This window comes from Pelobates fuscus, chromosome 5, assembly GCF_036172605.1.
Source record: "Pelobates fuscus isolate aPelFus1 chromosome 5, aPelFus1.pri, whole genome shotgun sequence".
Classification (NCBI taxonomy): Eukaryota; Metazoa; Chordata; class Amphibia; order Anura; family Pelobatidae; genus Pelobates; species Pelobates fuscus.
In genome coordinates this window covers 171,304,309-171,327,527 of record NC_086321.1, presented here as the reverse complement: position 1 = coordinate 171,327,527, position 23,219 = coordinate 171,304,309, and the positions used below count along the sequence as shown (strand labels likewise).

Here is a 23,219-nt window from a genome sequence, read left to right as displayed (position 1 = left end):
ATAGTAAAATCATACTTTTATTCAAGTCTGCAGCTGCTGCCTCTGCCCCTGATCTGACTGCTTGGCTGACATCAGTAGTGATTCTCTAAGCCAATCACAATGCTTTCACATTAGATTGGTTGAGAGTGTCAGGGACAGAGCCAGCATAAGCCAAACACAGCCCTGGCCAATCAGCATCTCCTCATAGAAATGCATTGAATCAATACATCTCTATGGGGAAAGTTTAGTGTCTCCATGCATAAGGTGAAAACACTAAATGGCAGTGCTGCACACTGTCCAGCACTGCCCCAGGAAGCATCTCCAGTATCCATCTGATGAGTGGCCAGCGGAGGTATTACTAGGCTGTAATGTAAACACTGCATTTTCTCAAAAAAAAAAAGGCAGGGTTTACTTCAAAAAGCCTGAATGGAATGATTGTACTCACCAGAACAAATACAATAAGCTGTAGTTGTTCTGGTGACTATAGTGTCCCTTTAAGCTAATGTTGTTTTGGTGCTTAGAGTGTTCCTTTAGTCAGGAGAAGCACTGAAAATAGTTATTTACTTATGTGTAAGTGGGGTTATTCATAAATACTGTAACTGTTACATTAAAGGGCACCAAATCACTTAATTTGTGAGGTGTGAAAAATAAAATATTGAAATTACCTCTTTATTCCACAATGGCGAACCTGCATCTTCGCTCCTTGCCAAGCATTGTTATAAATGGACCTTTTCACATGACAGTCAGCACACATATAAGGGAAGAGAAACATTTCTATTTCTCCTCTTATCTGCAATGTTTGCTTTGGCTGAACTGGATTATTTTTCTTTAAAGGGACACTTCATGTACTCCTATAACTTGCTGTAGTGGTTATGGTGCCAGGAGTGTGCCCCCCTCCCTGTCCATCTTGTAAGAAGTCAAACCATATCCAAACTGGAAACGAAATTACTTTTTACATGGGATCTGCCACTCACTGCTCATTGCCATACTACAAGGTCTAGATTAATAGAGTTCCTCTGCATGATATTCAGTTAGCTTCCCTAAGCCAAGCTCTGCAATGCATTGAAATTGATTTGACACCTTACAATTGGAGTGGTGCAAGGGCACTCCTGCCACCATAACCACTACAGTGATTTTTTTGTGATTATGAAGCCCTGGATTGTTCCTTTTATTGTGAATTTAGAAGAAAAAGAAGCATCTCATGAAAAACGTTAACATAAGTTATTGGTGATTTTCAATAGTGGAAATTCTATAGAAGTAACCATTCTCTTTTAAAGTGGCACTGTCACCCACCACCTTTGAAAAATAGGGACTACTTTGTCTCTGTATTTCTCCTCCCCCCAACTTTCTTTCACACAAGGAAGCACTATAGAATCAATCCCAAAAGCGGTCAACAGTGATGGATGCAGGAAATTGGCTGTGTGGAGTACAGCAGTAATGTCATCACCGAAGAGGACCCTGCCGAATCAAGATGGCGGCGACTGCGAGGGACAGGATCATGTAAACTCTCCTTTACCTGCCTACCTTGGCCACCTGACCACCAGCGGTGATGCCACCATCGGGGAACTTTGTGTATTTTGAAAAGTTCTCAAATGGTGATAGTGCCAATACCATATTGGTGTGTGACAACATAAGAGAGTGGATTAGTGTCCTAAGACCACCATTCATTTACACACTGGGTTTGGATACTTAGTTTGTAAGCGTATCATCTGAGAATTGCTTATGAGGTGTCCTAAAAAGAATGTATTCCTCTAGGTTAGGTAAATTATCTTCTAGTCCAAAATGACACCAGAAAAAGGAGTTATTGGACAATATGCAGGAGCCAGTCATCATTCCCAAATAAGATTCCCTTGATCAGCGCTTCCCAATTTGTGTTCTGCCAAAAAATTTAAAAATAAAAAGGCCGCGGGTCGCGAGGGAGCAATGGGCAGTGATCTCCCTGCTTCAGCTACCTCATGCGCTCAGCAGTGATGCTGGCGCCAGAATCACTAAGAGGTGCAGGAGGGAGCTGAGCAGGGAGATCACTTCTCCCTCGCCGCCCAAACGCCAGCCGCTCCACTGGACCCCAGGGACCGCACGCTCAGCCCAGCCGCCCCACTGGACCCCAGGCTCAGCCCAGAGATATAGCGATTCCATGCCAGCACTCCCAAAGGTAGGGGGGCTGGGTAGGGTAAAATAGAAAAGTAAATTGTGTGTGTGTCTGTTAGGGAGTTTTTATGTGTTTGTGTGTCTGTCAAAGAGTGTGTGTTTGTCAGTGAGAGTGTATGTGTGTCTGAGTGTATCATTGTGTGTCAAGGTTTGTGTATGTGCCAGTGTATGTCAGTGTGTCAGTGAGTGTATATGACACTGTGTGTTTGTACCAGTGTGTATCTGTGGGTGCAAGTGTGTATGGGTCCTGGTTCCGCCTCCTCTGTTGGCCCGCGATGAGCAGGTGCAAATTCAGCGCGCAATAGACGTACCCATAGGAAAGCATTGAATCAATGCTTTCCTATGGGGAAAAATCTGATGCTGGGTGTCCTCATGCAGAGCGTGAGGAAGTCCAGTGTCAAATACCGGACCAAAGGTCTGTTTCAAATCAGGAAGCCTTCTAGTGGCTGTCTGGTAGACAGCCACCGAGGGTAGACTTAGAGCTGCAATGTAAACATTGCTAATTCTCTGGAACTACAATGTTTAACATTGCAGCACTAAGTGCGAAAAAGACAATGCACCCAGATCACTTCAATGAGCTGAAGTGGTCTAGGTGCCTACAGTGTCCCTTTAACCCCTTAAGGACCAAACTTCTGTAATAAAAGGGAATCATGACATGTCACACATGTCATGTGTCCTTAAGGGGTTAATGAAGCAGTGTTGGTGTATAGATCTTGCTCCTGCTACATCACTGCTCCATTCTTTGCCATTTAGGAGTTAAATCACTTGGTCTTTGCAACCCTAGCCACACACTTCTTACCTGTGACGTTTGGTTAACAGATCAAGTAAGAAAACTTAACCAATAGAGGGGTAAAAAAGAAGACCAGGAGTTTTATACATATATATTATACATACTGCTTCTTCCCCCCCATTGGTCACTTTCTCACTTGATCTGTGAGTAAAATCAACAATTAGTGGCTGTCATTAAGACACCATTATCTTTTTTACTTATTTATTTAAAAAATTTTTGGGTGCCATCGACCAAACTTTGGATCATGGATCAAAACAAACATGTCCGTCCTTTTATTTTGTGATTAGTCTATATGGCGGTTCAGCAATCAGGAATTCAGATAATCATATGATTACCCTAGGACAATTTGCAGCTCGTAATGAAATTAATCTCCAAGTCTACACTCTACACACTTTCTGTAAAGAGAAATTACATTTTTACATTTCCTTTACTGCATAGTATGATTAATTTATCATTTATCTTCTGCTATAGCAATAGCCTACTAGAGCTGGAAGGAGTCTGTGTGATTAAAGTTCAGTTAACAAAGCAGGAGATGAGAACTGCGCTGGAAGATGTGATTAAAAATGAAATTATTTTTTGTTTATGTTGCCTGGGTGAATCACAGACAGGGGAAGTGTAGCTTGAGTTGCATAAACAGAAACAAAGATGATTTAAGTCCTAAAAGTATTAATTTAAAACAGTAATGTCCAAATTCCTGCCTGTGTTCCGGTTTAATACGGCCCCACAGTTAATTTGGTAAATCTATCTGTTGTAGCCCCCAGTGAAACCCGGAGCGCCGCTCAGGACCCCTGGGATATCTGGATCTTTAAACGCCGCGATCCTGAGTGGCGCTCGGGGATTCACTGGGGGCCAAGAGATCACGAGAACGCAGATGGATGTGCAGTCTGCGTTCTCGCGATCTCTTGGACGTCACGGGATTTGGTGCGCGCGATTGTGGGATTTGGTTCCTTCTCCCAGCTGGGACAGAAAGAGAGTATGGACAGAATAAAGAGAGAAGGGACAGAAAAGAGAGACGGAATAAAGAGAGAATGGACAGAATGAAGAGATGAAATGAAAAGTATGCAGTTTGCACTAAGCTTTGCATAAAATAGTTAATATGCATTCAATTTTAATGGTTCAAGGCCCTGACGCATGTTTACTTCATCAAATCTGGCCCTCTTTGAAAAAAGTTTGGACACCCCTGATTTCAATGTATCACAGAATATGGTTGAATGCAATGTGTTCTGTGTCTAGTTGGCTGAGTGTTGTGACTGAGTAGGGATGGCTGAGTGTGATTTGTGTGCGGTGGTTGGGGGATTGGAGGTTCTATGTGTTTAATTTTAATAAATTTAGAGGGGAAAAAGAACATTTCTTTTTACCTCTCTCCTGCTTACCTTTCTGCAGGAATGGAAAAGATCCATGTTGCTTCAGTGGGGGAGCATGTGGTCTGCACTTCCAGTGGTCGCAGACCATAGTAAGTATTCTTCTAGCCTGGCACTCATTAAAGGAGTCAGAGTGTTGCCATGGTAATCTTGCAGCAGCACTCCAATTCACTGAGAGCCAACAATGCCAGGAAGTGTTTAAAGTGGTCTGCACCATTAGAGATGTGGACATAAAGGCACTTACTATCACATGTGGTGGACCAGTTCAGTGGTGTCTACATTCAGGAGGCAAATCCAAATCTGGGATGAGCTTCCCACAGGCCTCTTGACTTGGATCCTTGATTCTTTTTACTGACTAGGTCCATAAAAGAGTCTCCTTGATGAACATTTTACAACAAAATGACATTAGCTGTACATTGGCTTCAACCAAATGTAAATATTTCCCGGTCATAAAAAAAGCAGGATCTTGATAACATATAAAACAAGTCATGTTCCATTATATTTGGGGTACAATTTTACAGCCATACACCGCAATTGTGTATACATCATTTTAGCCATTTCAAATAAAATTTGTTCATTGCAAATTTAATTTGCAATAGCTGCTGAGACAGCAGTCGGCTCTACCATTCTAGCGCCCACCGGGGCTGCACAGATCTCCCTGCATGGCCCGGGGGTTGCTGTCTGCTCAACCTCGGGCTGAGAGCAGCTCTCTGTGGATGCTACCTCCCAATCAGCGACTGGAACCACCAGCTATTGAATGTTGGAACCCCCATCACTGCAAAAAAGTCATCTGGAGGGGAGCACAGGAAAGAAAAAAAAAAAAACCCAAGTTGGAAGGCTGGACAAAAAAATACAGCCTCCCCACACACAATCTACTACCCACTCTTTCAATCACAGTCACCTCCAACACTGTCAAACTATCTAGAACCCCTCACACACAGAGCACATTCTCGCCATAAACACAATGCACACATAAAAACTACAAGCAACCCCACTCCAATACACATTCTCTCCTCATACACAAACACACAGATATACGCTCACAGACTCACAAGGATACTCGCTTCCAGACAACACTCTTGGGCATTGTTACATACACGTACAGGTAACACTGTGATTGTGTGTGTGTCAAAAGAAGCAACATGGCTTGAATGTGAGGGTAATGTGGCAACATACGCAATATGTGTGGGTTGCAGAGCTAAATGCGTTTGGGATAATGTACATGTGAGAGGTTTATAGACTATATGGAAAAAAAGTCTTACATATTAAGAAATGTTATTTATTTACAAATCTACTTGCTTTAATACGTGCCATTATACTTTTTTTTATAAAATTTATTTTATGCAATAGACTTATCTATCTAGTGAGCAAAATACACCAACATCGAAAATCAAAGTACAATTGGTAATTAGCTAAAGAAAAATTAATATGGTTCACATTAACCTCACAGTCCACTGAATAATTCAGCCAACTTCGGTAATTAGTCCCTGTAAAATGTCCATTCCAGCAGCCCCAAAAGCCTGCACATAACGGCAGATGATCCGGCTGCTATCTGCACCAAAATTAATATCTCAGAAGGATCCATTTGTATGTGCTTGTTGGCACCCCCCTGAGGTTGTGAGCTATACAAAAGTTCCTCATAGCCTCTCTGCCCAGGTTTGGGGTAACAGACTTGGAATGTGTTTGGTTGTTTCTTAGTTGTCGGCTTGCCATTCGCTTCTTGGAGCTCAGGTAAGACACTATCGGTGTGCAAGCACAGTTTAACCCAAAATTGCAGGCAAAGCTGGTCAAAAGCCTGTATTAGCAGAACTACAGGAGAGGATGGCACCACAGGCAAAGGCTTTGCAGAAAGCCACATGGTGGTTGCCATCTTAAAGGTAAGCTCTTGTGCGACTAGAAGAGTTGGACAGCAAGAGTCTCTTTGTGGGAGCAAAGTATTCATTCCAGTGGGGCCCGGGATAACTACCAGTCTCGAGGGCATAGGAGGCAGGGGAGCCGCCATCTCCTCCACCTCAAATATGCTCGCAGGCCTCAAATTGCACAACTGTTGGGAGCACTTGGCATTACCGATAAATATTTAGATCAGAAGGTCTGCAGGGGCTTCCTCAGGTGAGTATAGCAAGTATTGTGATGAAAATAGCAAGGAATCAATGTATATGCTTTAAAGTCTGTTTTCTGAGGAGCAGCTTCTACATGTGACTTAGTAGGCAGTCAGGACCCACCTCCAGGTATTAATTTTTGTTGCACCTTTTAGATTACATTTTATTTTTCTTAAATATATGTGCTAACAAGGCATCCATACTTTCAAATAAATGCTTGTTTTGTTAATTAAATCAACTCTGCAATGTAGGGGTTTGGAGCAGGTTAAGCATTTACATATTTAAGTTCTCTCAATTCTGGACAGCACAGAAACATCTGAATCTATTTTTAATAAAATAAAAATATAAACTACATATGTTTATTGGTTTTAATTGAATACACATAGAAAAACATACATTTTAAGGTTTGCTACAATTCACAAGTCTAATTTTTTGGGGTTCCAAACTGTCACTCAACATTTACTTTATCAAACATCATTATAGTTGTGGATAATGTTTCAAGGAGTATTTTTTCTTTCACAATTTGGGATAATCTTTCGGAAGGTTAAGTTGACTCTGGGGGCTAGCACTTTCTTTCTCACTGGAAGGCTATGATACCAATAGACATTTGTGGGAAAGTTCATCATAAGTAAGCTGCCGTTAGCCAGTTCCAATTTCTGAGACTCAATCTGACGTGTTGGATTCTTGCAGCGGGTATCCCTATGCCGAAAAATGAAATCTCTACAGGCTCCAAAAGATACTGAAGCGATAGGACTGTGTGGGACAAGATCTTTTTCATCATCTCTGTGTTCACCAATGTGGTCATTTCCATCCTTGTACCTTGCAAGATAATTAAATACTACTTCTTTAAATATCAATAAAACACAAAGCAAAGTTTAGGCACATGATGCTGAAGATAATAAAATGAATAGGTATACCATGGTGTTTAGATTCCTAGTAGTGCTAAATGTAGATAAAAAAAAATTCAATAAGCTGCTATTTCACTAATAAATATTTCCCTTACACCTTCCCAATATATAAAAAATGTAAATATTGTAGCGCTTTAAAGTCTCACCTCCATTCCAAAGTGTTAAAAGTGTTTTAGACAATGCATGTATCAAAAATGTTCATTACTAATAGGTTTAACCCCTTAAGGACACATGACATGTGTGACATGTCATGATTCCCTTTTATTCCAGAAGTTTGGTCCTTAAGGGGTTAAGCACCTTTGTTAGTATTGAGCACTTTTAATATATGTATTGACTGAAACACTTTAAAGCGCTATTTTAATTTTTTTTTTATAAATTGATGCTGAATCTGTTTAAAAACAGAAAATACTTTTTTTGCTGCACATCTGTGAAACAGTATATAGCTGGTGAATTGGATTGTCAAACAATGGGAGTTACCAAGCTTAGAAAATCCTGTGTAACCACAAGGATAGTATTAAAATGATCCTGACAGGACAGAATAGTTAAAAGAGACACTCAGGGTGCATTAGATACTCTTTTTGCAGCCAAAATGGTAAGGCTTGCAAAGGGAACAGACATGTTTTGAAACACCACCTGAACCGTCCTTGATTTGGTAGAAAAGCTCTGATTTTGGAGCCACATTATCGTCTTGTAAGCTGCACAAAATAAACAGAAGCATGCCAAAAAAAGCTGCCGGCCCACAAAACAAAAACAAAAAACACAACCAGAAATCGACTAATAACACCAGTATATGCTGCCACTTAAAGTGCTACTCCCTCAAAGAGCCCCACATACACTATTCAAAACCAACAAAAGGGTGCTAGGCTCCAGTGACACCAACATACCAGGATGACACCTCCGCACGTCCCTTTTGGGCAGTATCTCGCCTCATCCACTTTCATATGCACAATATTGGGAGGTATTATTTAAAGCAAATAAAACTACCTGTTAATGAGAACAAAGTTAAAGGTGTGTCCAGTAGCAAGCTCCACTCTGTCTCTGATTGAATTAAGTAGAGGAATCCACGGTTTAGGGGACAAGGTGATACCCGAAAACTTATAGCTTAATCCATCATCTCCATAAGTTACCTGCTTTCGAGGAACATTGTGCCATTTTCCATATACCTGGACTCTACTCAAATCCTCTAAAATAAAAAAAAAAAAGATGAACATTACTGGCATATTTGTTTCAGAGAAATAGAAAAAAAAAAAAGCTCCATCTATAGTGTGGTAGATAACTCACCTTTCATCATCTGGAGGGATATGAAGTAATTAAAGGAACACTCAAAGCACCATAACCAGTGGTGCAAAGCTTAGCTCAATAGCTGAGAGTGATGAGCTGACACTCTTAGCCAAAGTGCTGGTCCTTCGCCAATGGGCTTAGTTAAGAAAACTAATGGAAGCTTCTTGATAAAACTAGAACCATCCAAAGTAGAGCCATTGTTTCACACTTAGGGAATAGACACTATTCTGTGTTACAACATCCTGTTGGCATAGATCATTGAACTAGTCTCCTACGATTGGTTCATTTCTCAAACTGTTTGTGAGTTAGAGACTTTACATTTCTAAACTGCCAAGACAATGGCAGAGAATTCAGCAGTGAGACTGCAGGGACATGATATATACACCCAAACTGCTTCATTAAGCTAAAGTTGTTTTGATACCTATAGAGTCCCTTTAACCCCTTAAGGACCAAATTCTGGAATAAAAGGGAATCATGACATGTCACACATGTTGTGTGTCCTTAAGGGGTTAAGGTGAAAGCATACCTGGAAAATATGTGATTTCCCTTTCTAGTTGTTGGAAGATCACATCTGCTTCAGTCTTGGTGTATAGCAATGTATAATCACAGCTCAGACCCTCAGCTCGAATTTCCTTCCATGTTAAATGCTCCGCCAGCAAACGGTCATCTTCATTCTTCCTTAATTTAGCTTTCTCCGGTAATGTTACAGTATCTGTACATTCTGCAAGAAGTGGACGTTTTCTAGTACTTGAGTTTTTAATTAAAAATCTGTCCATTGTCTGTAAGGGAAAAACAAAACACTATAGTGAATAACACTGATAATGCCAAAATGTGTACTTTTTCATATTTTTTTTTATTAGGGCAACAGTGGGCATTCACAAAAAGAATGAATCAGGACATTAGAGAAGAATGTTATATCCAATACAAAAGCTATAAAACACAAGAGTCCTGAGCCACACAGTCAGTCAACGAAACATGCATGCATGTCCTTTGATGTTTTTTTATCAGAGTAATAAACCATAAAACCCAGAAGAAAAGAAAAACCAACATGCAAAGGAGGAAAAGTAGAATGAGTGAAGCAGGGAAGAACATGCTAGAAAGGAAATATAAAGGAGAGCAAGGAAGGGTTTTGAGGTAGAGGAAGCGAGACGGGAAATTATGTGCCCCTCTTTAATAATCATATACAGAGTGTTTTACAGGGCTCGAGTCCTGCAGGAACGCGTGGGAATGGCGTTCCCGCATTTTTTTCACAGCAGTTACGCCATTCCCGTTGCTCCTGCAGGCACTAACCAGGGGCCGGAAAAAAATGCCGGCCCCAAATGCCCCAGTGTTCTCCCTGTCATGGGGGGAGGGGGCCAAGAGGTGAAGGAGCTGTGTTCCCTCTGATCTGCTCCCTGGCGCACCATTTGCTGATGCCTGGAGCCGAAATATGACGTCATAGTCCGGCTCTCGGCATCAGTAGACAGCCCGCATGGTGCGAGGGAGCAGATCAGAGAGAACACAGCTCCCTCACCGTGTCTGACAGGCAGACATCCGCCCGCCTCACTGAAGCCAAACTGGACCCCAGGGACAGGTCCATGCCAGCTCTCCAGGTAGGAAGGTTGGGTGGACATTTGTAAATTTAAAAAAAAATTTAAAAAATGAATAATTTGTGTGTTTTTGTGAATGTGTGTGAGTATCTGAGTATGTGTGTGCATCTGTGAGTGTATGTGTCGGAGTATGTGTGTGTGAGTATGTGTGAGTGTGCACGCGTTTATATATGCATACAAGTGTATAATTTTATTTTGGGGGATGGGGAGGTGGATCTTGGGTGAGTTCCCACACTTTTCCCTAGGACTTGTCCCCTGGTGTTTTATGGATATTGATTACCAAGAGATTCCGTAGCACTTTACGACTTATACTCAAGTATATATGGTATATACACCTTTCTCAATGTGATATCAATAGAAAGGTATACAGGGTGTACAAAAGGAAGTTCCCCCTGTAAGCGTTGTAGTTTACAGCAACTACACACACAACACCATAACAAAACTAAGCCCTCTCCTTCAGCCTCTCAGAAGACACCACCAACAATCTGAGCTTCTGTAAACCGGTGTTTGATAATAGGGCCCTTACACCTGGAGGGTTGTCTTTGGTCCTAAGGAAAGGGGTGAGAGGGGAGAAGCTTTTTTTTTTTTTAATATTACATGACAGTAAATGGAGTAAAGCAAGTGTTGTAGTTAAATAGTAGGCATATGTACATTAGAAACAAAGTGGTTTAGAAAAAGAAAAAAAAAAGACCATAATCCCATTGTTATTCTGCAAATCTATGTACACACAATAAACACCTTTAACTTAAGTTGTTTTCCAAATGAGCGATTAACCTAACAAACTGGAAATAGTGCATTTTGCAATCATTTTATCATCTGTATTTCTAATGGTATATAACAAAATTGCATGCCTCCCAAGCATCTCGATTTTAAAAGTCACGATTTTAGCAACTTGTTCCCTGGTGTCGCACCAGGACGCTGCAAAAAGCAGTGAAACAGTGCTCCCGGCCTGTCCTGCCCTCTGTGGGCAGGCCTGGATTATTGAGAGTCAGCTTGGCATGCATTCAGGGCAGGCTGAGCTGCCAGTAATTTGGGAGGAGTCAGGGCCGAATTTCCATTCGGCAGAGTAGTCACCTGTCCTGTATGGGTGCCTATTCACAGCACATATAATTTAGTGCCTTGTAGGAACTTAGGTGGGTTGGCGAGGGGAGTACCATGAGCTTTGGCCAATGTCCTCTTTTTTTTTTTTTTAATTCTTTATTTTTGCAGTGCAGAGTTAGATATACAGACTTGCATGGACATTGTAAAAGTTTGGCTGCAGTATAAAGCATTATGAGATTACATACATTATCCAGAGAGAATATTTGCACTGTTTTTTGTATATAGTAATGACATAGCAGAGCAGTCTGTGTCAAACGATAATTCAAACAATCTAATAAGAACTCGGCTAGTGACGACACAATGACTGCTTGTGACTGTATGCCCACCAGGAAATGTTTTCTTAAGGGTTTAGTTAGGCTACATAGCCGGCGGCTACCAAAAACAAAATAAAATAACGTACAACAAATAAAAATGGGACCACTGGTCTCGGTTGTCTGATGTGCTAATCAGGTTTAAACCGAGTGTCACGGTGAACTCCAACGCTCACTAAGCCTCATACTAATAAACACGTTACATGGCGTTGCTAGCTTTAGGTAGAGTCACTGCACATTTTGAGGCATTGTATTAGGAGTTTGCGTGAGACCTGAGATTGAGTGTGTGGTTATTTAAATTTCTATAAAAGACAGATATGTATACAGACACTTTTATGAAATGAAAGCTTAGCTAGGATAAGTGTTTAAGCAAGGTGCCACCAGGCAGACTATGGCATACTGGGTTGTCATTTACATTAATCAGGGTAATAAAACCGATAGTTACTATAAACAGGAATTATGACAGTAATAGCAGAGATGTCCATTGAGCAGTGAATACAGCCAGGGTGTCTGCTGTTGATGCTGTCGGTGGTAAGTTCTGCGGTGTGAACCTCAGATGCCTTCTGTCGTGAGAAGCCGGGGTCGCCGTTGGTTGTGGCATCATGAGAGGTACTAAGAGGCATCCCATTCCCAGGCATGGATATAGTCCCCACAGGGCACCCAAGAGGCCCACTGAGTATCAAAGACCCATCACAGTGTACCGTGTTTGCGAGTCTCCGTGGGCATATTGCCTGGCCATCAGGTGAGCACGGGTGCGGTGCCTGTCGGGCTCCAGTGTCCAGGTGCGGGCAGTGGTATGACGGAGTTGGTGTATGGGGATGCCTCCTCTTGGTGCTCCCACAGTGATGGTCTGTGGTCTTGGTTATGGGAAGCGCTGGTAATGCGTGCTTAGTAGGGGCAGGCACTGAGCCTGCTTCGGGGTTGCCGCTGTAGTGTAAGTAGGCAGTAGAAATGCAGGCTGCCGTCCTCCCCTCTTGACTCCCTCAGTATGTCAGGAGTGATCAGAACTGTGTGTTGACTAGTTCTGTTTCAGCGCGCCATAGGGGCGGTCATCCCCAGCGGCCTGTGAGTTAGTTGCGTCGCTGTCAGCCATTTTGATGAGGCCGCATGGTAGCTGGTTACGGTCGACGTTGAGTCGCCCAGGAGCGCTGTAAAGATGTTTGCTTGCCTGGTGGGGACCGGGATAACCCCCGCCGGTCCAAGGGGGGGGTGAACGGGGCCAGGGGGGCACCAGCCGCTTTGGGGTTCTCCATAGCTGGGACGGAAAGCGAGGCAGCGGCCGTCCGCCCCACTCCCCTCCCGGGAGTCCCCAAGCCCCAGAGTATCTCACCAGGACCCAGAATCACCCGATATCTGGTGCTCTAGCTGCACCGGGACACTCCAAAACCATGTACCACTAACTTCCAGGGTATTCCAAGCTGAGTTAGGTGGGTATATATATTAGCTGGAATTCTCAGGAGCCATAGTGACTTGCAGCCTGCTAGCATGGCCGCCCGGCCCCGCCCCCCCAATGTCCTCTTTAATCTAATCAGAGAGCTTGATAGCAGAGCTACAGGAACAGTTCTATAGGGTGTAAAACGTAGTGCTGTCCCAGTGTCTGTGTAGGAGGCTGAACAGTAAGACGAAGGGATCCCTTACCATCTGCTTCATAACAGCCTTTCACACAGGAAAGGTCTTGCAAGAGTAGAAAGGGACACCACTGAGTGATGCACACTATAGTAAAGCTCCTGCACTTCTACTATTAACCCCTTCAGGACGGAGTCAATAGTGCACGTTCTGATCAAAACAAAACGTAAACAAAAACTGGAATTTGCGCTATATGTCTGTTCACCCGTAGTTCCCCTCTTTCAAATTATATGCACCCACACTTATTATATATCATTTTGTTCAGGAGAAACAGGGCTTTAATCTATCATTAACTATTCATATATGGAACATCATTTATTATGAATAAAAGTAAAAAAAAGTGAGAAAATAAGATTTTTTTTTTAAATTTGCATTTCCGTCTGACATTTTAACTGTGAATGTCATAAAAAAATGCACATATTTGTAATCAGCAATGTCTCACGAGTACAACAGTACCCCCCATTAACAGGTTTTATGTTGTTTTGGAAAGTTACAGGGTCAAATATAGAACATTCCATTTTCAAATTGAAATTTGCCAGATTGGTAATGTTACCTTTGAGACGGTGTGGTAGCCCAGGAATGAGAATTACCCCCATAATGGCATACCATTTGAAAAAGTAGACAAGCCACGGTATTGAAAGTGGGGTATGTTTAGTCTTTTTTAGTAGCCACTTAGTCACAAACACTGGCCAAAGTTAGCGTTCATATTTGTTTTTGTGTGAAAAAAGCAAAAAACGAATATTTGGCCAGTGTTTGTGACTAAGTGGCTACTAAGAAAGACTGGACATACCCCACTTGCAATACCTCGGGTTGTCTACTTTTGCAAATGGTATGCCATCATGGGGGTAATTCTCATTCCTGGGCTACCATACGCTCTCAAAGGCAACATAACCAATCTGGCAAATTTCAATGTGAAAAAAATGAAATGCAAGCCTTATATGTGACTCTCTAACTTTCCAAAACACCATAAAACCTGTACATGGGGGGTACTGTTATTCTCGGGAGACTTCACTAAACACAAATATTAGTGTTTTAAAACAGTAAAACATATTACAACAATAATATAGACCATAAAAGTGCAGTTCGCTTGTAAAAAATGCAAAAAACGTCACTTTTACTTAAAATATCATCGTTGTAATACAATTTACCAGTTTGAAACACGAATATTTGAGTTCAGCGAAGTCTCCCGAGTAAAACAGTACCCCCTATGTACAGGTTTTATGGTGTCTTGGAGAGTTACAGGGTCAAATATAGTGCTTGCGAATTAAATTCTCTGCACTTTCTCCCTGTGTTGTCATGCATGTCAATCAAATTTTAATTAATCAAATCACATAATTACGTTAAAAGATTATTTAACCCCTTAAGGACACATGACATGTGTGACATGTCATGATTCCCTTTTATTCCAGAAGTTTGGTCCTTAAGGGGTTAAATATACATGTAGAATTTTAATATATATGCATTTATAGGTATTTAAATTCTACGTGTATACTAATGTAATCTTTTATGTAATTATATGTATTTATCTATATATATATATTTGCGGTTACTTGTATTTTATATATATAGATATATATAGAATGTCATTCTAAGTGTATTTTGTTACCGATATATATATATTAATAACAAAATACAGTTAGAATGAAATTACATATGCATATACAATTTATATTAAGTTTTGTTTCAATATTTTATTTATTTTATTATTTAATTTATTATTTTAATTATACGTATTTATATATAATATATATATGTACATCTATTATATATATATAATATATATACATATTATATATATAAAAGAGAAAGAGACTGGATAGGGATTGGAGTAGATACTTCCCCGTTCACAGTCCCTATACCCCAGAGAAACACTCGTTCATGATAGAATGGCAAAGAATTGCCCGTATAGAACTAACATGAAATATATGAAAAATAATAAATTTTTATTAATCCCACTTAGTAAGGATAATAAGTGACAAAAATGTGTATAAACAGTGAAAAGAGAGAACAAATATTTACAAGAGTCGTCTAGAGTTTGCCGTACGTGCTCAGCACTTATATACTAGTATTTATTTTAAATTCTTTATTTTTTATTTTTTTATTTTAAATTCTTTATATATATATACTAGTAATTAGCCAGCTACTGAAAATAGGTTTCTAGAATAGACAATGTATCAAAGTATTAACGTGGTTGACAACAATGTCTTAGTAAACCACAGTAGCTCTATTGGTGTGCAGATGTAGCAAAATCTGTCAGGAGTGATAGCTCCGTGATTACGTACTAGCCGGTCCCCTTAGTGACAGAGTATAATAGAGAAACAGTTAAATATACTCGTAGAGAGAGGTAATTAAATGGGTTGATATTTGTCCTACATCGAGGGTGACCCATAGGCTAGGTCAGGAGGGAAAAGCCTCCGTGATTTGGTGCTAGCCGGTCCCCTCAACGGCTGAGTATAACGGCAAAAGCAATGCAGTATACTCTTGGAGTCAACCCAATAGGGAAAGACCAGGGGGTATGGGTATAGGATGTTAGTAGTCTCACCAAAAAAAAAAGAAGCTCATAAGGTGAGACTATAGGCATAAAGGAATCGTTGCTCCCTAGTGAGTTTCCTTCCCCAAATCTAAGCTTTAGTGCTAGGTAAAACAGGGTAGCGAAAAGAGATGCAATTTATTATCCAAATTCCTAAGTCCCTAAAACCCCCAATCAGATTCTTAGCTAAGAGCTACAGCAAACAGGAAGTCTAAACTGCCTGAATTAGAGTATAGACCATGTGGTCGCGGTAAAAGCTCGACGCGCGTTTCGGCGCTGCTAATGCGCCTTTCTCAAGAGCTTACCGGCCTGGTATCGCGCCACAATTTTAAACCCCATAGGCTCCGCCTTCTGATCTCTGACGTCACCGAGATGCGTGATTTACGTCAGTCTGGTAGGCGGGGAATTTGGAGATGAGTGGCAGGGACAACCTCACTGCCAGGGAATGGGTATGATTAACCCTCTGAGTCCCTATTCGTGCAGGAGGATGTTGGTTAGAGTCAATCCTAAAATAGGATATATGGGTAAAGTATAGAGAATATATATTTCAAAAGAAATGAGCTGGTTGTATAATGTTCATACAACAAAGATATTTGGAATAAGTAATTCCGAATAGAGGATGCAAACAATGCAAAAAATGTCAAAAGTGAAAAAGAGAATAAAATAAATAAATAAATAAAAAAAAATAAAAACCACTTGAATATTATAGAGCACACTAAACAAAGGTATACATGCATATATACAGCTTCACAGTAATGGCCAATGGGTATTCCTGCATTGGTATACTGTATGGTGATGGCATGATCTTAATAGTGTGGATCCCACAGTAAGGGATATATACAAAAGCCATCAAAATCAGTATCAGCGCATATAGGATATCTACTAATTATTGATATATTGGTATATTAGGTGATAAAAATACTGGTAATACAAATGATCAATAAGGGAAAGATGATGATGATGCATCTGGAAGAAAGAACTTCTCAGTGAGTCATCAAATTCAGTATCAGCGCATTTAGGATATCTACTAATTATATTGGTATACTAGGTGATGAAAATACTGGTAATACAAATAATCAATAAAAGAAAGATGATGATGATGCATCTGGAAGAAAGAACTTCTCAGTGAGTCAGGCAAGGAGCTCATAATAAAATGAGTAATGAGAAGCACTGATGTTTTAAATAAATGGGGCAAATGAGAAGCCTTCATTTAGGCCTTTTGGTTGTAGCGTCTTGAGTCTATATATCCAAAAGCTTTCACGTTGCCTTAGGAATCTGTCATAGTCACCCCTCCTCTTATTTCGTTTCACCAATTCAAGTCCACAGAAGCGTAAACCATGGGACTTACTTGAATGGCGTTCCTTAAGGTGGCGAGCAATAGGTGTTTCGGTAGTGAGTTTGGGTGACCTGACGTGCTCTTTAATCCTTTCTTTAAAAGGACGGAAAGTCTTGCCCACGTATTCACGGTCACATTCGCAGGTAAGTAGATATACCAGGCCAGAAGTATTACAGTTAAAGAATGATGTCACATTGAAGACCTGTTTATTCTCACTGTCAGACACTTTTTTGGAGTCTCGTCTAATATATTTGCAGGCGACGCAGCGTCCGCATTGAAAGGTGCCAGTGACTGGTTTGTTAAGCCAAGTCTTCAAATTTGAACGTGGTAGTTGGAAATGGCTGGGGACCAAAAGGTCTCTAAGATTTTTTCCCCTGCGTGCCGTTATTTTAACTTTTGGGCCTAGGATCTTGGTAAGGTGAGTATCGCCCGTCAGAAGTGGCCAGTATTTTTCAATACCGGATCTGACTCTATCCCAACCCGCATCAAAGGTTGCAATCATGCGAGGGCGGGATGTAGTAGATGTTGTGGGTTTATTTTTGCAGAGTAGTGTCTCTCTATCTGATTCCAATGCTCTCCTGTAAGCCCTTTTTAGGCACCGATTAGGGTAGCCTTTGTCTTTAAACTGTATTCGCAGTCTATCGGCTTGAGTTTGAAATTCCTGAATGGTGCTGCAATTCCTACGGGCCCTTAGGTATTGGCCTATGGGAATACCATTCTTGAGAGGTTTGGAGTGGAAACTCTCCCAGTCCAGAAGACTATTTGAAGCGGTAGGTTTCCTAAAGAGAGTTGTTTGGATAGCTTGGTTATCGATGGAGACAGTTAAATCTAAAAAGTTCAGATTTTTTCCTCCAAATTCAGAAGTGAATCTGAGATTGTAATTGTTATCATTCAAAAGGGTTACAAATTGATCAAACTCATTCGCCGTCCCCAATGACAAATTCAATGACAAGTTCTACCACCAGGTGCGGGGCACTGCGATGGGGACAGCTTGTGCCCCATCATATGCCAACCTGCACCTGGGTTGGTGGGAGGAAATCGTCATTGGATCCATCAAGTTCTCATCTTTTACCCCCATGATACACCTATGGGCGAGGTACATAGATGACATTCTAGTAGTGTGGCAAGGCACGGCGAATGAGTTTGATCAATTTGTAACCCTTTTGAATGATAACAATTACAATCTCAGATTCACTTCTGAATTTGGAGGAAAAAATCTGAACTTTTTAGATTTAACTGTCTCCATCGATAACCAAGCTATCCAAACAACTCTCTTTAGGAAACCTACCGCTTCAAATAGTCTTCTGGACTGGAAGAGTTTCCACCCCAAACCTCTCAAGAATGGTATTCCCATAGGCCAATACCTAAGGGCCCGTAGGAATTGCAGCACCATTCAGGAATTTCAAACTCAAGCCGATAGACTGCGAATACAGTTTAAAGACAAAGGCTACCCTAATCGGTGCCTAAAAAGGGCTTACAGGAGAGCATTGGAATCAGATAGAGAGACACTACTCTGCAAAAATAAACCCACAACATCTACTACATCCCGCCCTCGCATGATTGCAACCTTTGATGCGGGTTGGGATAGAGTCAGATCCGGTATTGAAAAATACTGGCCACTTCTGACGGGCGATACTCACCTTACCAAGATCCTAGGCCCAAAAGTTGAAATAACGGCACGCAGGGGAAAAAATCTTAGAGACCTTTTGGTCCCCAGCCATTTCCAACTACCACGTTCAAATTTGAAGACTTGGCTTAACAAACCAGTCACTGGCACCTTTCAATGCGGACGCTGCGTCGCCTGCAAATATATTAGACGAGACTCCAAAAAAGTGTCTGACAGTGAGAATAAACAGGTCTTCAATGTGACATCATTCTTTAACTGTAATACCTCTGGCCTGGTATATCTACTTACCTGCGAATGTGACCGTAAGTACGTGGGCAAGACTTTCCGTCCTTTTAAAGAAAGGATTAAAGAGCACGTCAGGTCACCCAAACTCACTACCGAAACACCTATTGCTCGCCACCTTAAGGAACACCATTCAAGTAAGTCCCATGGTTTACGCTTCTGTGGACTTGAATTGGTGAAACGAAATAAGAGGAGGGGTGACTATGACAGATTCCTAAGGCAACGTGAAAGCTTTTGGATATATAGACTCAAGACGCTACAACCAAAAGGCCTAAATGAAGGCTTCTCATTTGCCCCATTTATTTAAAACATCAGTGCTTCTCATTACTCATTTTATTATGAGCTCCTTGCCTGACTCACTGAGAAGTTCTTTCTTCCAGATGCATCATCATCATCTTTCTTTTATTGATTATTTGTATTACCAGTATTTTCATCACCTAATATACCAATATAATTAGTAGATATCCTAAATGCGCTGATACTGAATTTGATGACTCACTGAGAAGTTCTTTCTTCCAGATGCATCATCATCATCTTTCCCTTATTGATCATTTGTATTACCAGTATTTTTATCACCTAATATACCAATATATCAATAATTAGTAGATATCCTATATGCGCTGATACTGATTTTGATGGCTTTTGTATATATCCCTTACTGTGGGATCCACACTATTAAGATCATGCCATCACCATACAGTATACCAATGCAGGAATACCCATTGGCCATTACTGTGAAGCTGTATATATGCATGTATACCTTTGTTTAGTGTGCTCTATAATATTCAAGTGGTTTTTATTTTTTTTTATTTATTTATTTATTTTATTCTCTTTTTCACTTTTGACATTTTTTGCATTGTTTGCATCCTCTATTCGGAATTACTTATTCCAAATATCTTTGTTGTATGAACATTATACAACCAGCTCATTTCTTTTGAAATATATATTCTCTATACTTTACCCATATATCCTATTTTAGGATTGACTCTAACCAACATCCTCCTGCACGAATAGGGACTCAGAGGGTTAATCATACCCATTCCCTGGCAGTGAGGTTGTCCCTGCCACTCATCTCCAAATTCCCCGCCTACCAGACTGACGTAAATCACGCATCTCGGTGACGTCAGAGATCAGAAGGCGGAGCCTATGGGGTTTAAAATTGTGGCGCGATACCAGGCCGGTAAGCTCTTGAGAAAGGCGCATTAGCAGCGCCGAAACGCGCGTCGAGCTTTTACCGCGACCACATGGTCTATACTCTAATTCAGGCAGTTTAGACTTCCTGTTTGCTGTAGCTCTTAGCTAAGAATCTGATTGGGGGTTTTAGGGACTTAGGAATTTGGATAATAAATTGCATCTCTTTTCGCTACCCTGTTTTACCTAGCACTAAAGCTTAGATTTGGGGAAGGAAACTCACTAGGGAGCAACGATTCCTTTATGCCTATAGTCTCACCTTATGAGCTTCTTTTTTTTTTGGTGAGACTACTAACATCCTATACCCATACCCCCTGGTCTTTCCCTATTGGGTTGACTCCAAGAGTATACTGCATTGCTTTTGCCGTTATACTCAGCCGTTGAGGGGACCGGCTAGCACCAAATCACGGAGGCTTTTCCCTCCTGACCTAGCCTATGGGTCACCCTCGATGTAGGACAAATATCAACCCATTTAATTACCTCTCTCTACGAGTATATTTAACTGTTTCTCTATTATACTCTGTCACTAAGGGGACCGGCTAGTACGTAATCACGGAGCTATCTGTAATGCCTTAACTATGGTATCCACTTACTTCCTGGTTCCACGGAGCCTAGCCACACCCCTGTATGACACGGTCTGCCTATCTAATCTGACTGCACCAGCTGATCAGGGCTGGATTATTGAACTACGTTCCTTACTCACAACCCAGCTACAACTTCATGGTGAAAGCCTCTGCTACCAGACCGGACTGAAAGACTCTGCAAAGTTCCCTTCACCTCTCCTCATCCACGACTAAAGATTAAACACTCTTCATACGCCTCTGAGGAGATCTCGGGAACCAGTGTTCTATGTGCCGGAAGCTAAGTAAAACCAATGTGATAAGAGTTGCATCTAAAAGTTGTTATTACCTGTCTCCAAAAGTCCTACGGTAAAAACAATCCCGTTACAGCTAACTTCAACTCATACTTCATATCAGTTATCTGCATCTGTCTTGCTTCAGTTAAAGTATGGAACAGCTATTGTAATTACTTATCACCTAAACCGTTTACTCTACTAAGAGACTCTTTATTGATTCAGTGTCTGCAATTTACTACCGTTTACTCCTTAAAGCTACAGTGCCTGTAACTGTGGACTTCAGTTATCATTTACTACTTAAAGCTACAGTGCCTGTAACTGTGGACTTCAGTTATCATTTACTACTTAAAGCTACAGTGCCTGTAACTGTGGACTTCAGTTATCATTTACTACTTAAAGCTACAGTGCCTGTAATTGTGGACTTCAGTTATCGTTTACTACTTAAAGCTACCTGTAAATTGGAATTAAAGTCTTTACCTTTTACTTTCGTTAATAAATATTCAACTATACGAAATCTGCAGTTGTGTTCCTTCATAACAAATGTTTAAACGTGACAGAATAATCCAGCCATTGTAATGGATCCAGCAGATTTCGATTCTACTATAGCTACGCTGAATCAAAGAGTTAATGCACTAGCCCAAAGTGTGCAAGACCTGCAAGTTACTAATGAAAGACTTCTCACTTATATCAGAGATTTACAAACTCATACTCCTCATACTACTCTGCACTCGGCTAGTGATCCTGCTGTGTGTAACCCTGAAAAGTTCTATGGAGATCGTTCCAGATACAGGGAGTTCCTCAACTCTTGCAAACTTTTAATTGCTTTGAAACCTAGATCCTATCCTACAGAAAGAACTAAAGTTTGTTCGGTTATTTCTTTTCTAAGAGGTGAACCTATGTCATGGGCTCATTCCTTTCTGGAAAACGATGACCCCATTTTAAATTCACTAGATGAATTTTTTGAAGCCATGTCTCTTCTCTATGAAGATCCTAACAAACAAGCTACAGCTGATTTAACAATCAGAACACTACAGCAAAGAAATAGACCCGTTGAAGATTACATTGCTGAATTCAAAAGATGGGCTATAGAAACGCAATGGAATGACATCACATTGCGCAACCAGTTTCGAATTGGTTTATCGGAAGCTGTAAAAGATGAATTATCTAGAACAGAACTCCCTACTAATTTGAACGCTCTAATTCGCCTATCAATCAGCATTGACAGAAGATTAAGAGAAAGAAAGGCCGAAAAAGCCCTTTCACATTCAAAAGACCGCAAACCTTTCACTCCCTCAAAAGCTCCAGATAAGACTTCCATACCAATCGAACCTATGGAAATAGGGATAATAAGAAGTCCCCTCACTCCTGAAGAGAAAAATCGAAGACGTCAATTAAACCTATGCATGTATTGTGCCTCTCAAGTTCATTTAGTCTCTGATTGTCCTTCATTGAAACGGATAAAAGGCAGAAGGCAGTCTCATGCCTCTTCCATCCTAAGTGTACTTCCCTCTACAGCAAATACTCAAATGTCCCCTATCGTTCTTGTATTACAGTGGGACAATAAAAGAATTATAACCAAGGCTGTTATCGATTCCGGTGCAAATGGAGTATTCATCGACTCAGCCTTTGTAACAAAGAATAAAATTCCTTGTGTTCGTAAAAGAACTTCTGTACCTGTTAAAGTGATTGACGGGTCCCTCATCTCATCGGGACCAATACTTCATGAATCCATCCCTCTAAAAGTAACCATCAATCATACTCATACGGAAAGTCTTATATTTGATGTTATCTCATCACCATTTTTTCCTATTATATTAGGGATCAACTGGTTAAGGAACCACAACCCTCAAATCTCATGGTTTCCTTTCTCTCTCACCTTTAACTCACATTATTGTAAAGAAACATGTTTACAGCAAATTCCAATTCTTCAGTCTACGAAAGAACCAGCTAAAACCTCATGTTGTTCTGACACCGAACTGGAGTCTCCTCCTCCTACAGTCATTGGTGAATTAAAGAGAAAGTTTACAACAGCTCCTATCCTTCAACTTCCAAATCCTTCATATCCTTATGTCCTTGAAACGGATGCTTCGGAATTTGCAATTGGAGCTGTCCTTTCTCAACACAAAACTCCTCAAGAACCTCCTTTGCCTAAAGTCATTGGAATCTTATCTTCTCTTATTGACGACATTAAAGGTCTCAGTGAA

General features: G+C 40.8%; 1 protein-coding gene across 2 annotated transcripts in view; it reads right to left on the bottom strand.

Moving 5' to 3' along the window:
* The window catches only part of ALKBH2 (alkB homolog 2, alpha-ketoglutarate dependent dioxygenase), a 32,055-nt gene that overhangs the window by 3,042 nt on the left and 5,794 nt on the right, over positions 1 to 23,219 (bottom strand). Inside the window, exons 2-4 of one of the 2 annotated variants that reach the window (XM_063454685.1) lie at positions 9,093 to 9,345; positions 8,270 to 8,468; positions 5,890 to 7,196 (exon numbers count right to left, since the gene is read on the bottom strand). In XM_063454685.1, coding sequence (XP_063310755.1) covers positions 6,875 to 7,196; positions 8,270 to 8,468; positions 9,093 to 9,342 — 771 coding nt within the window. In that variant the 5' untranslated portion in view covers positions 9,343 to 9,345 and the 3' untranslated portion in view covers positions 5,890 to 6,874. Of the gene's footprint in view, positions 1 to 5,889; positions 7,197 to 8,269; positions 8,469 to 9,092; positions 9,346 to 23,219 lie in introns of those variants that run through there. The other variant, XM_063454687.1, reaches the window with a different exon arrangement.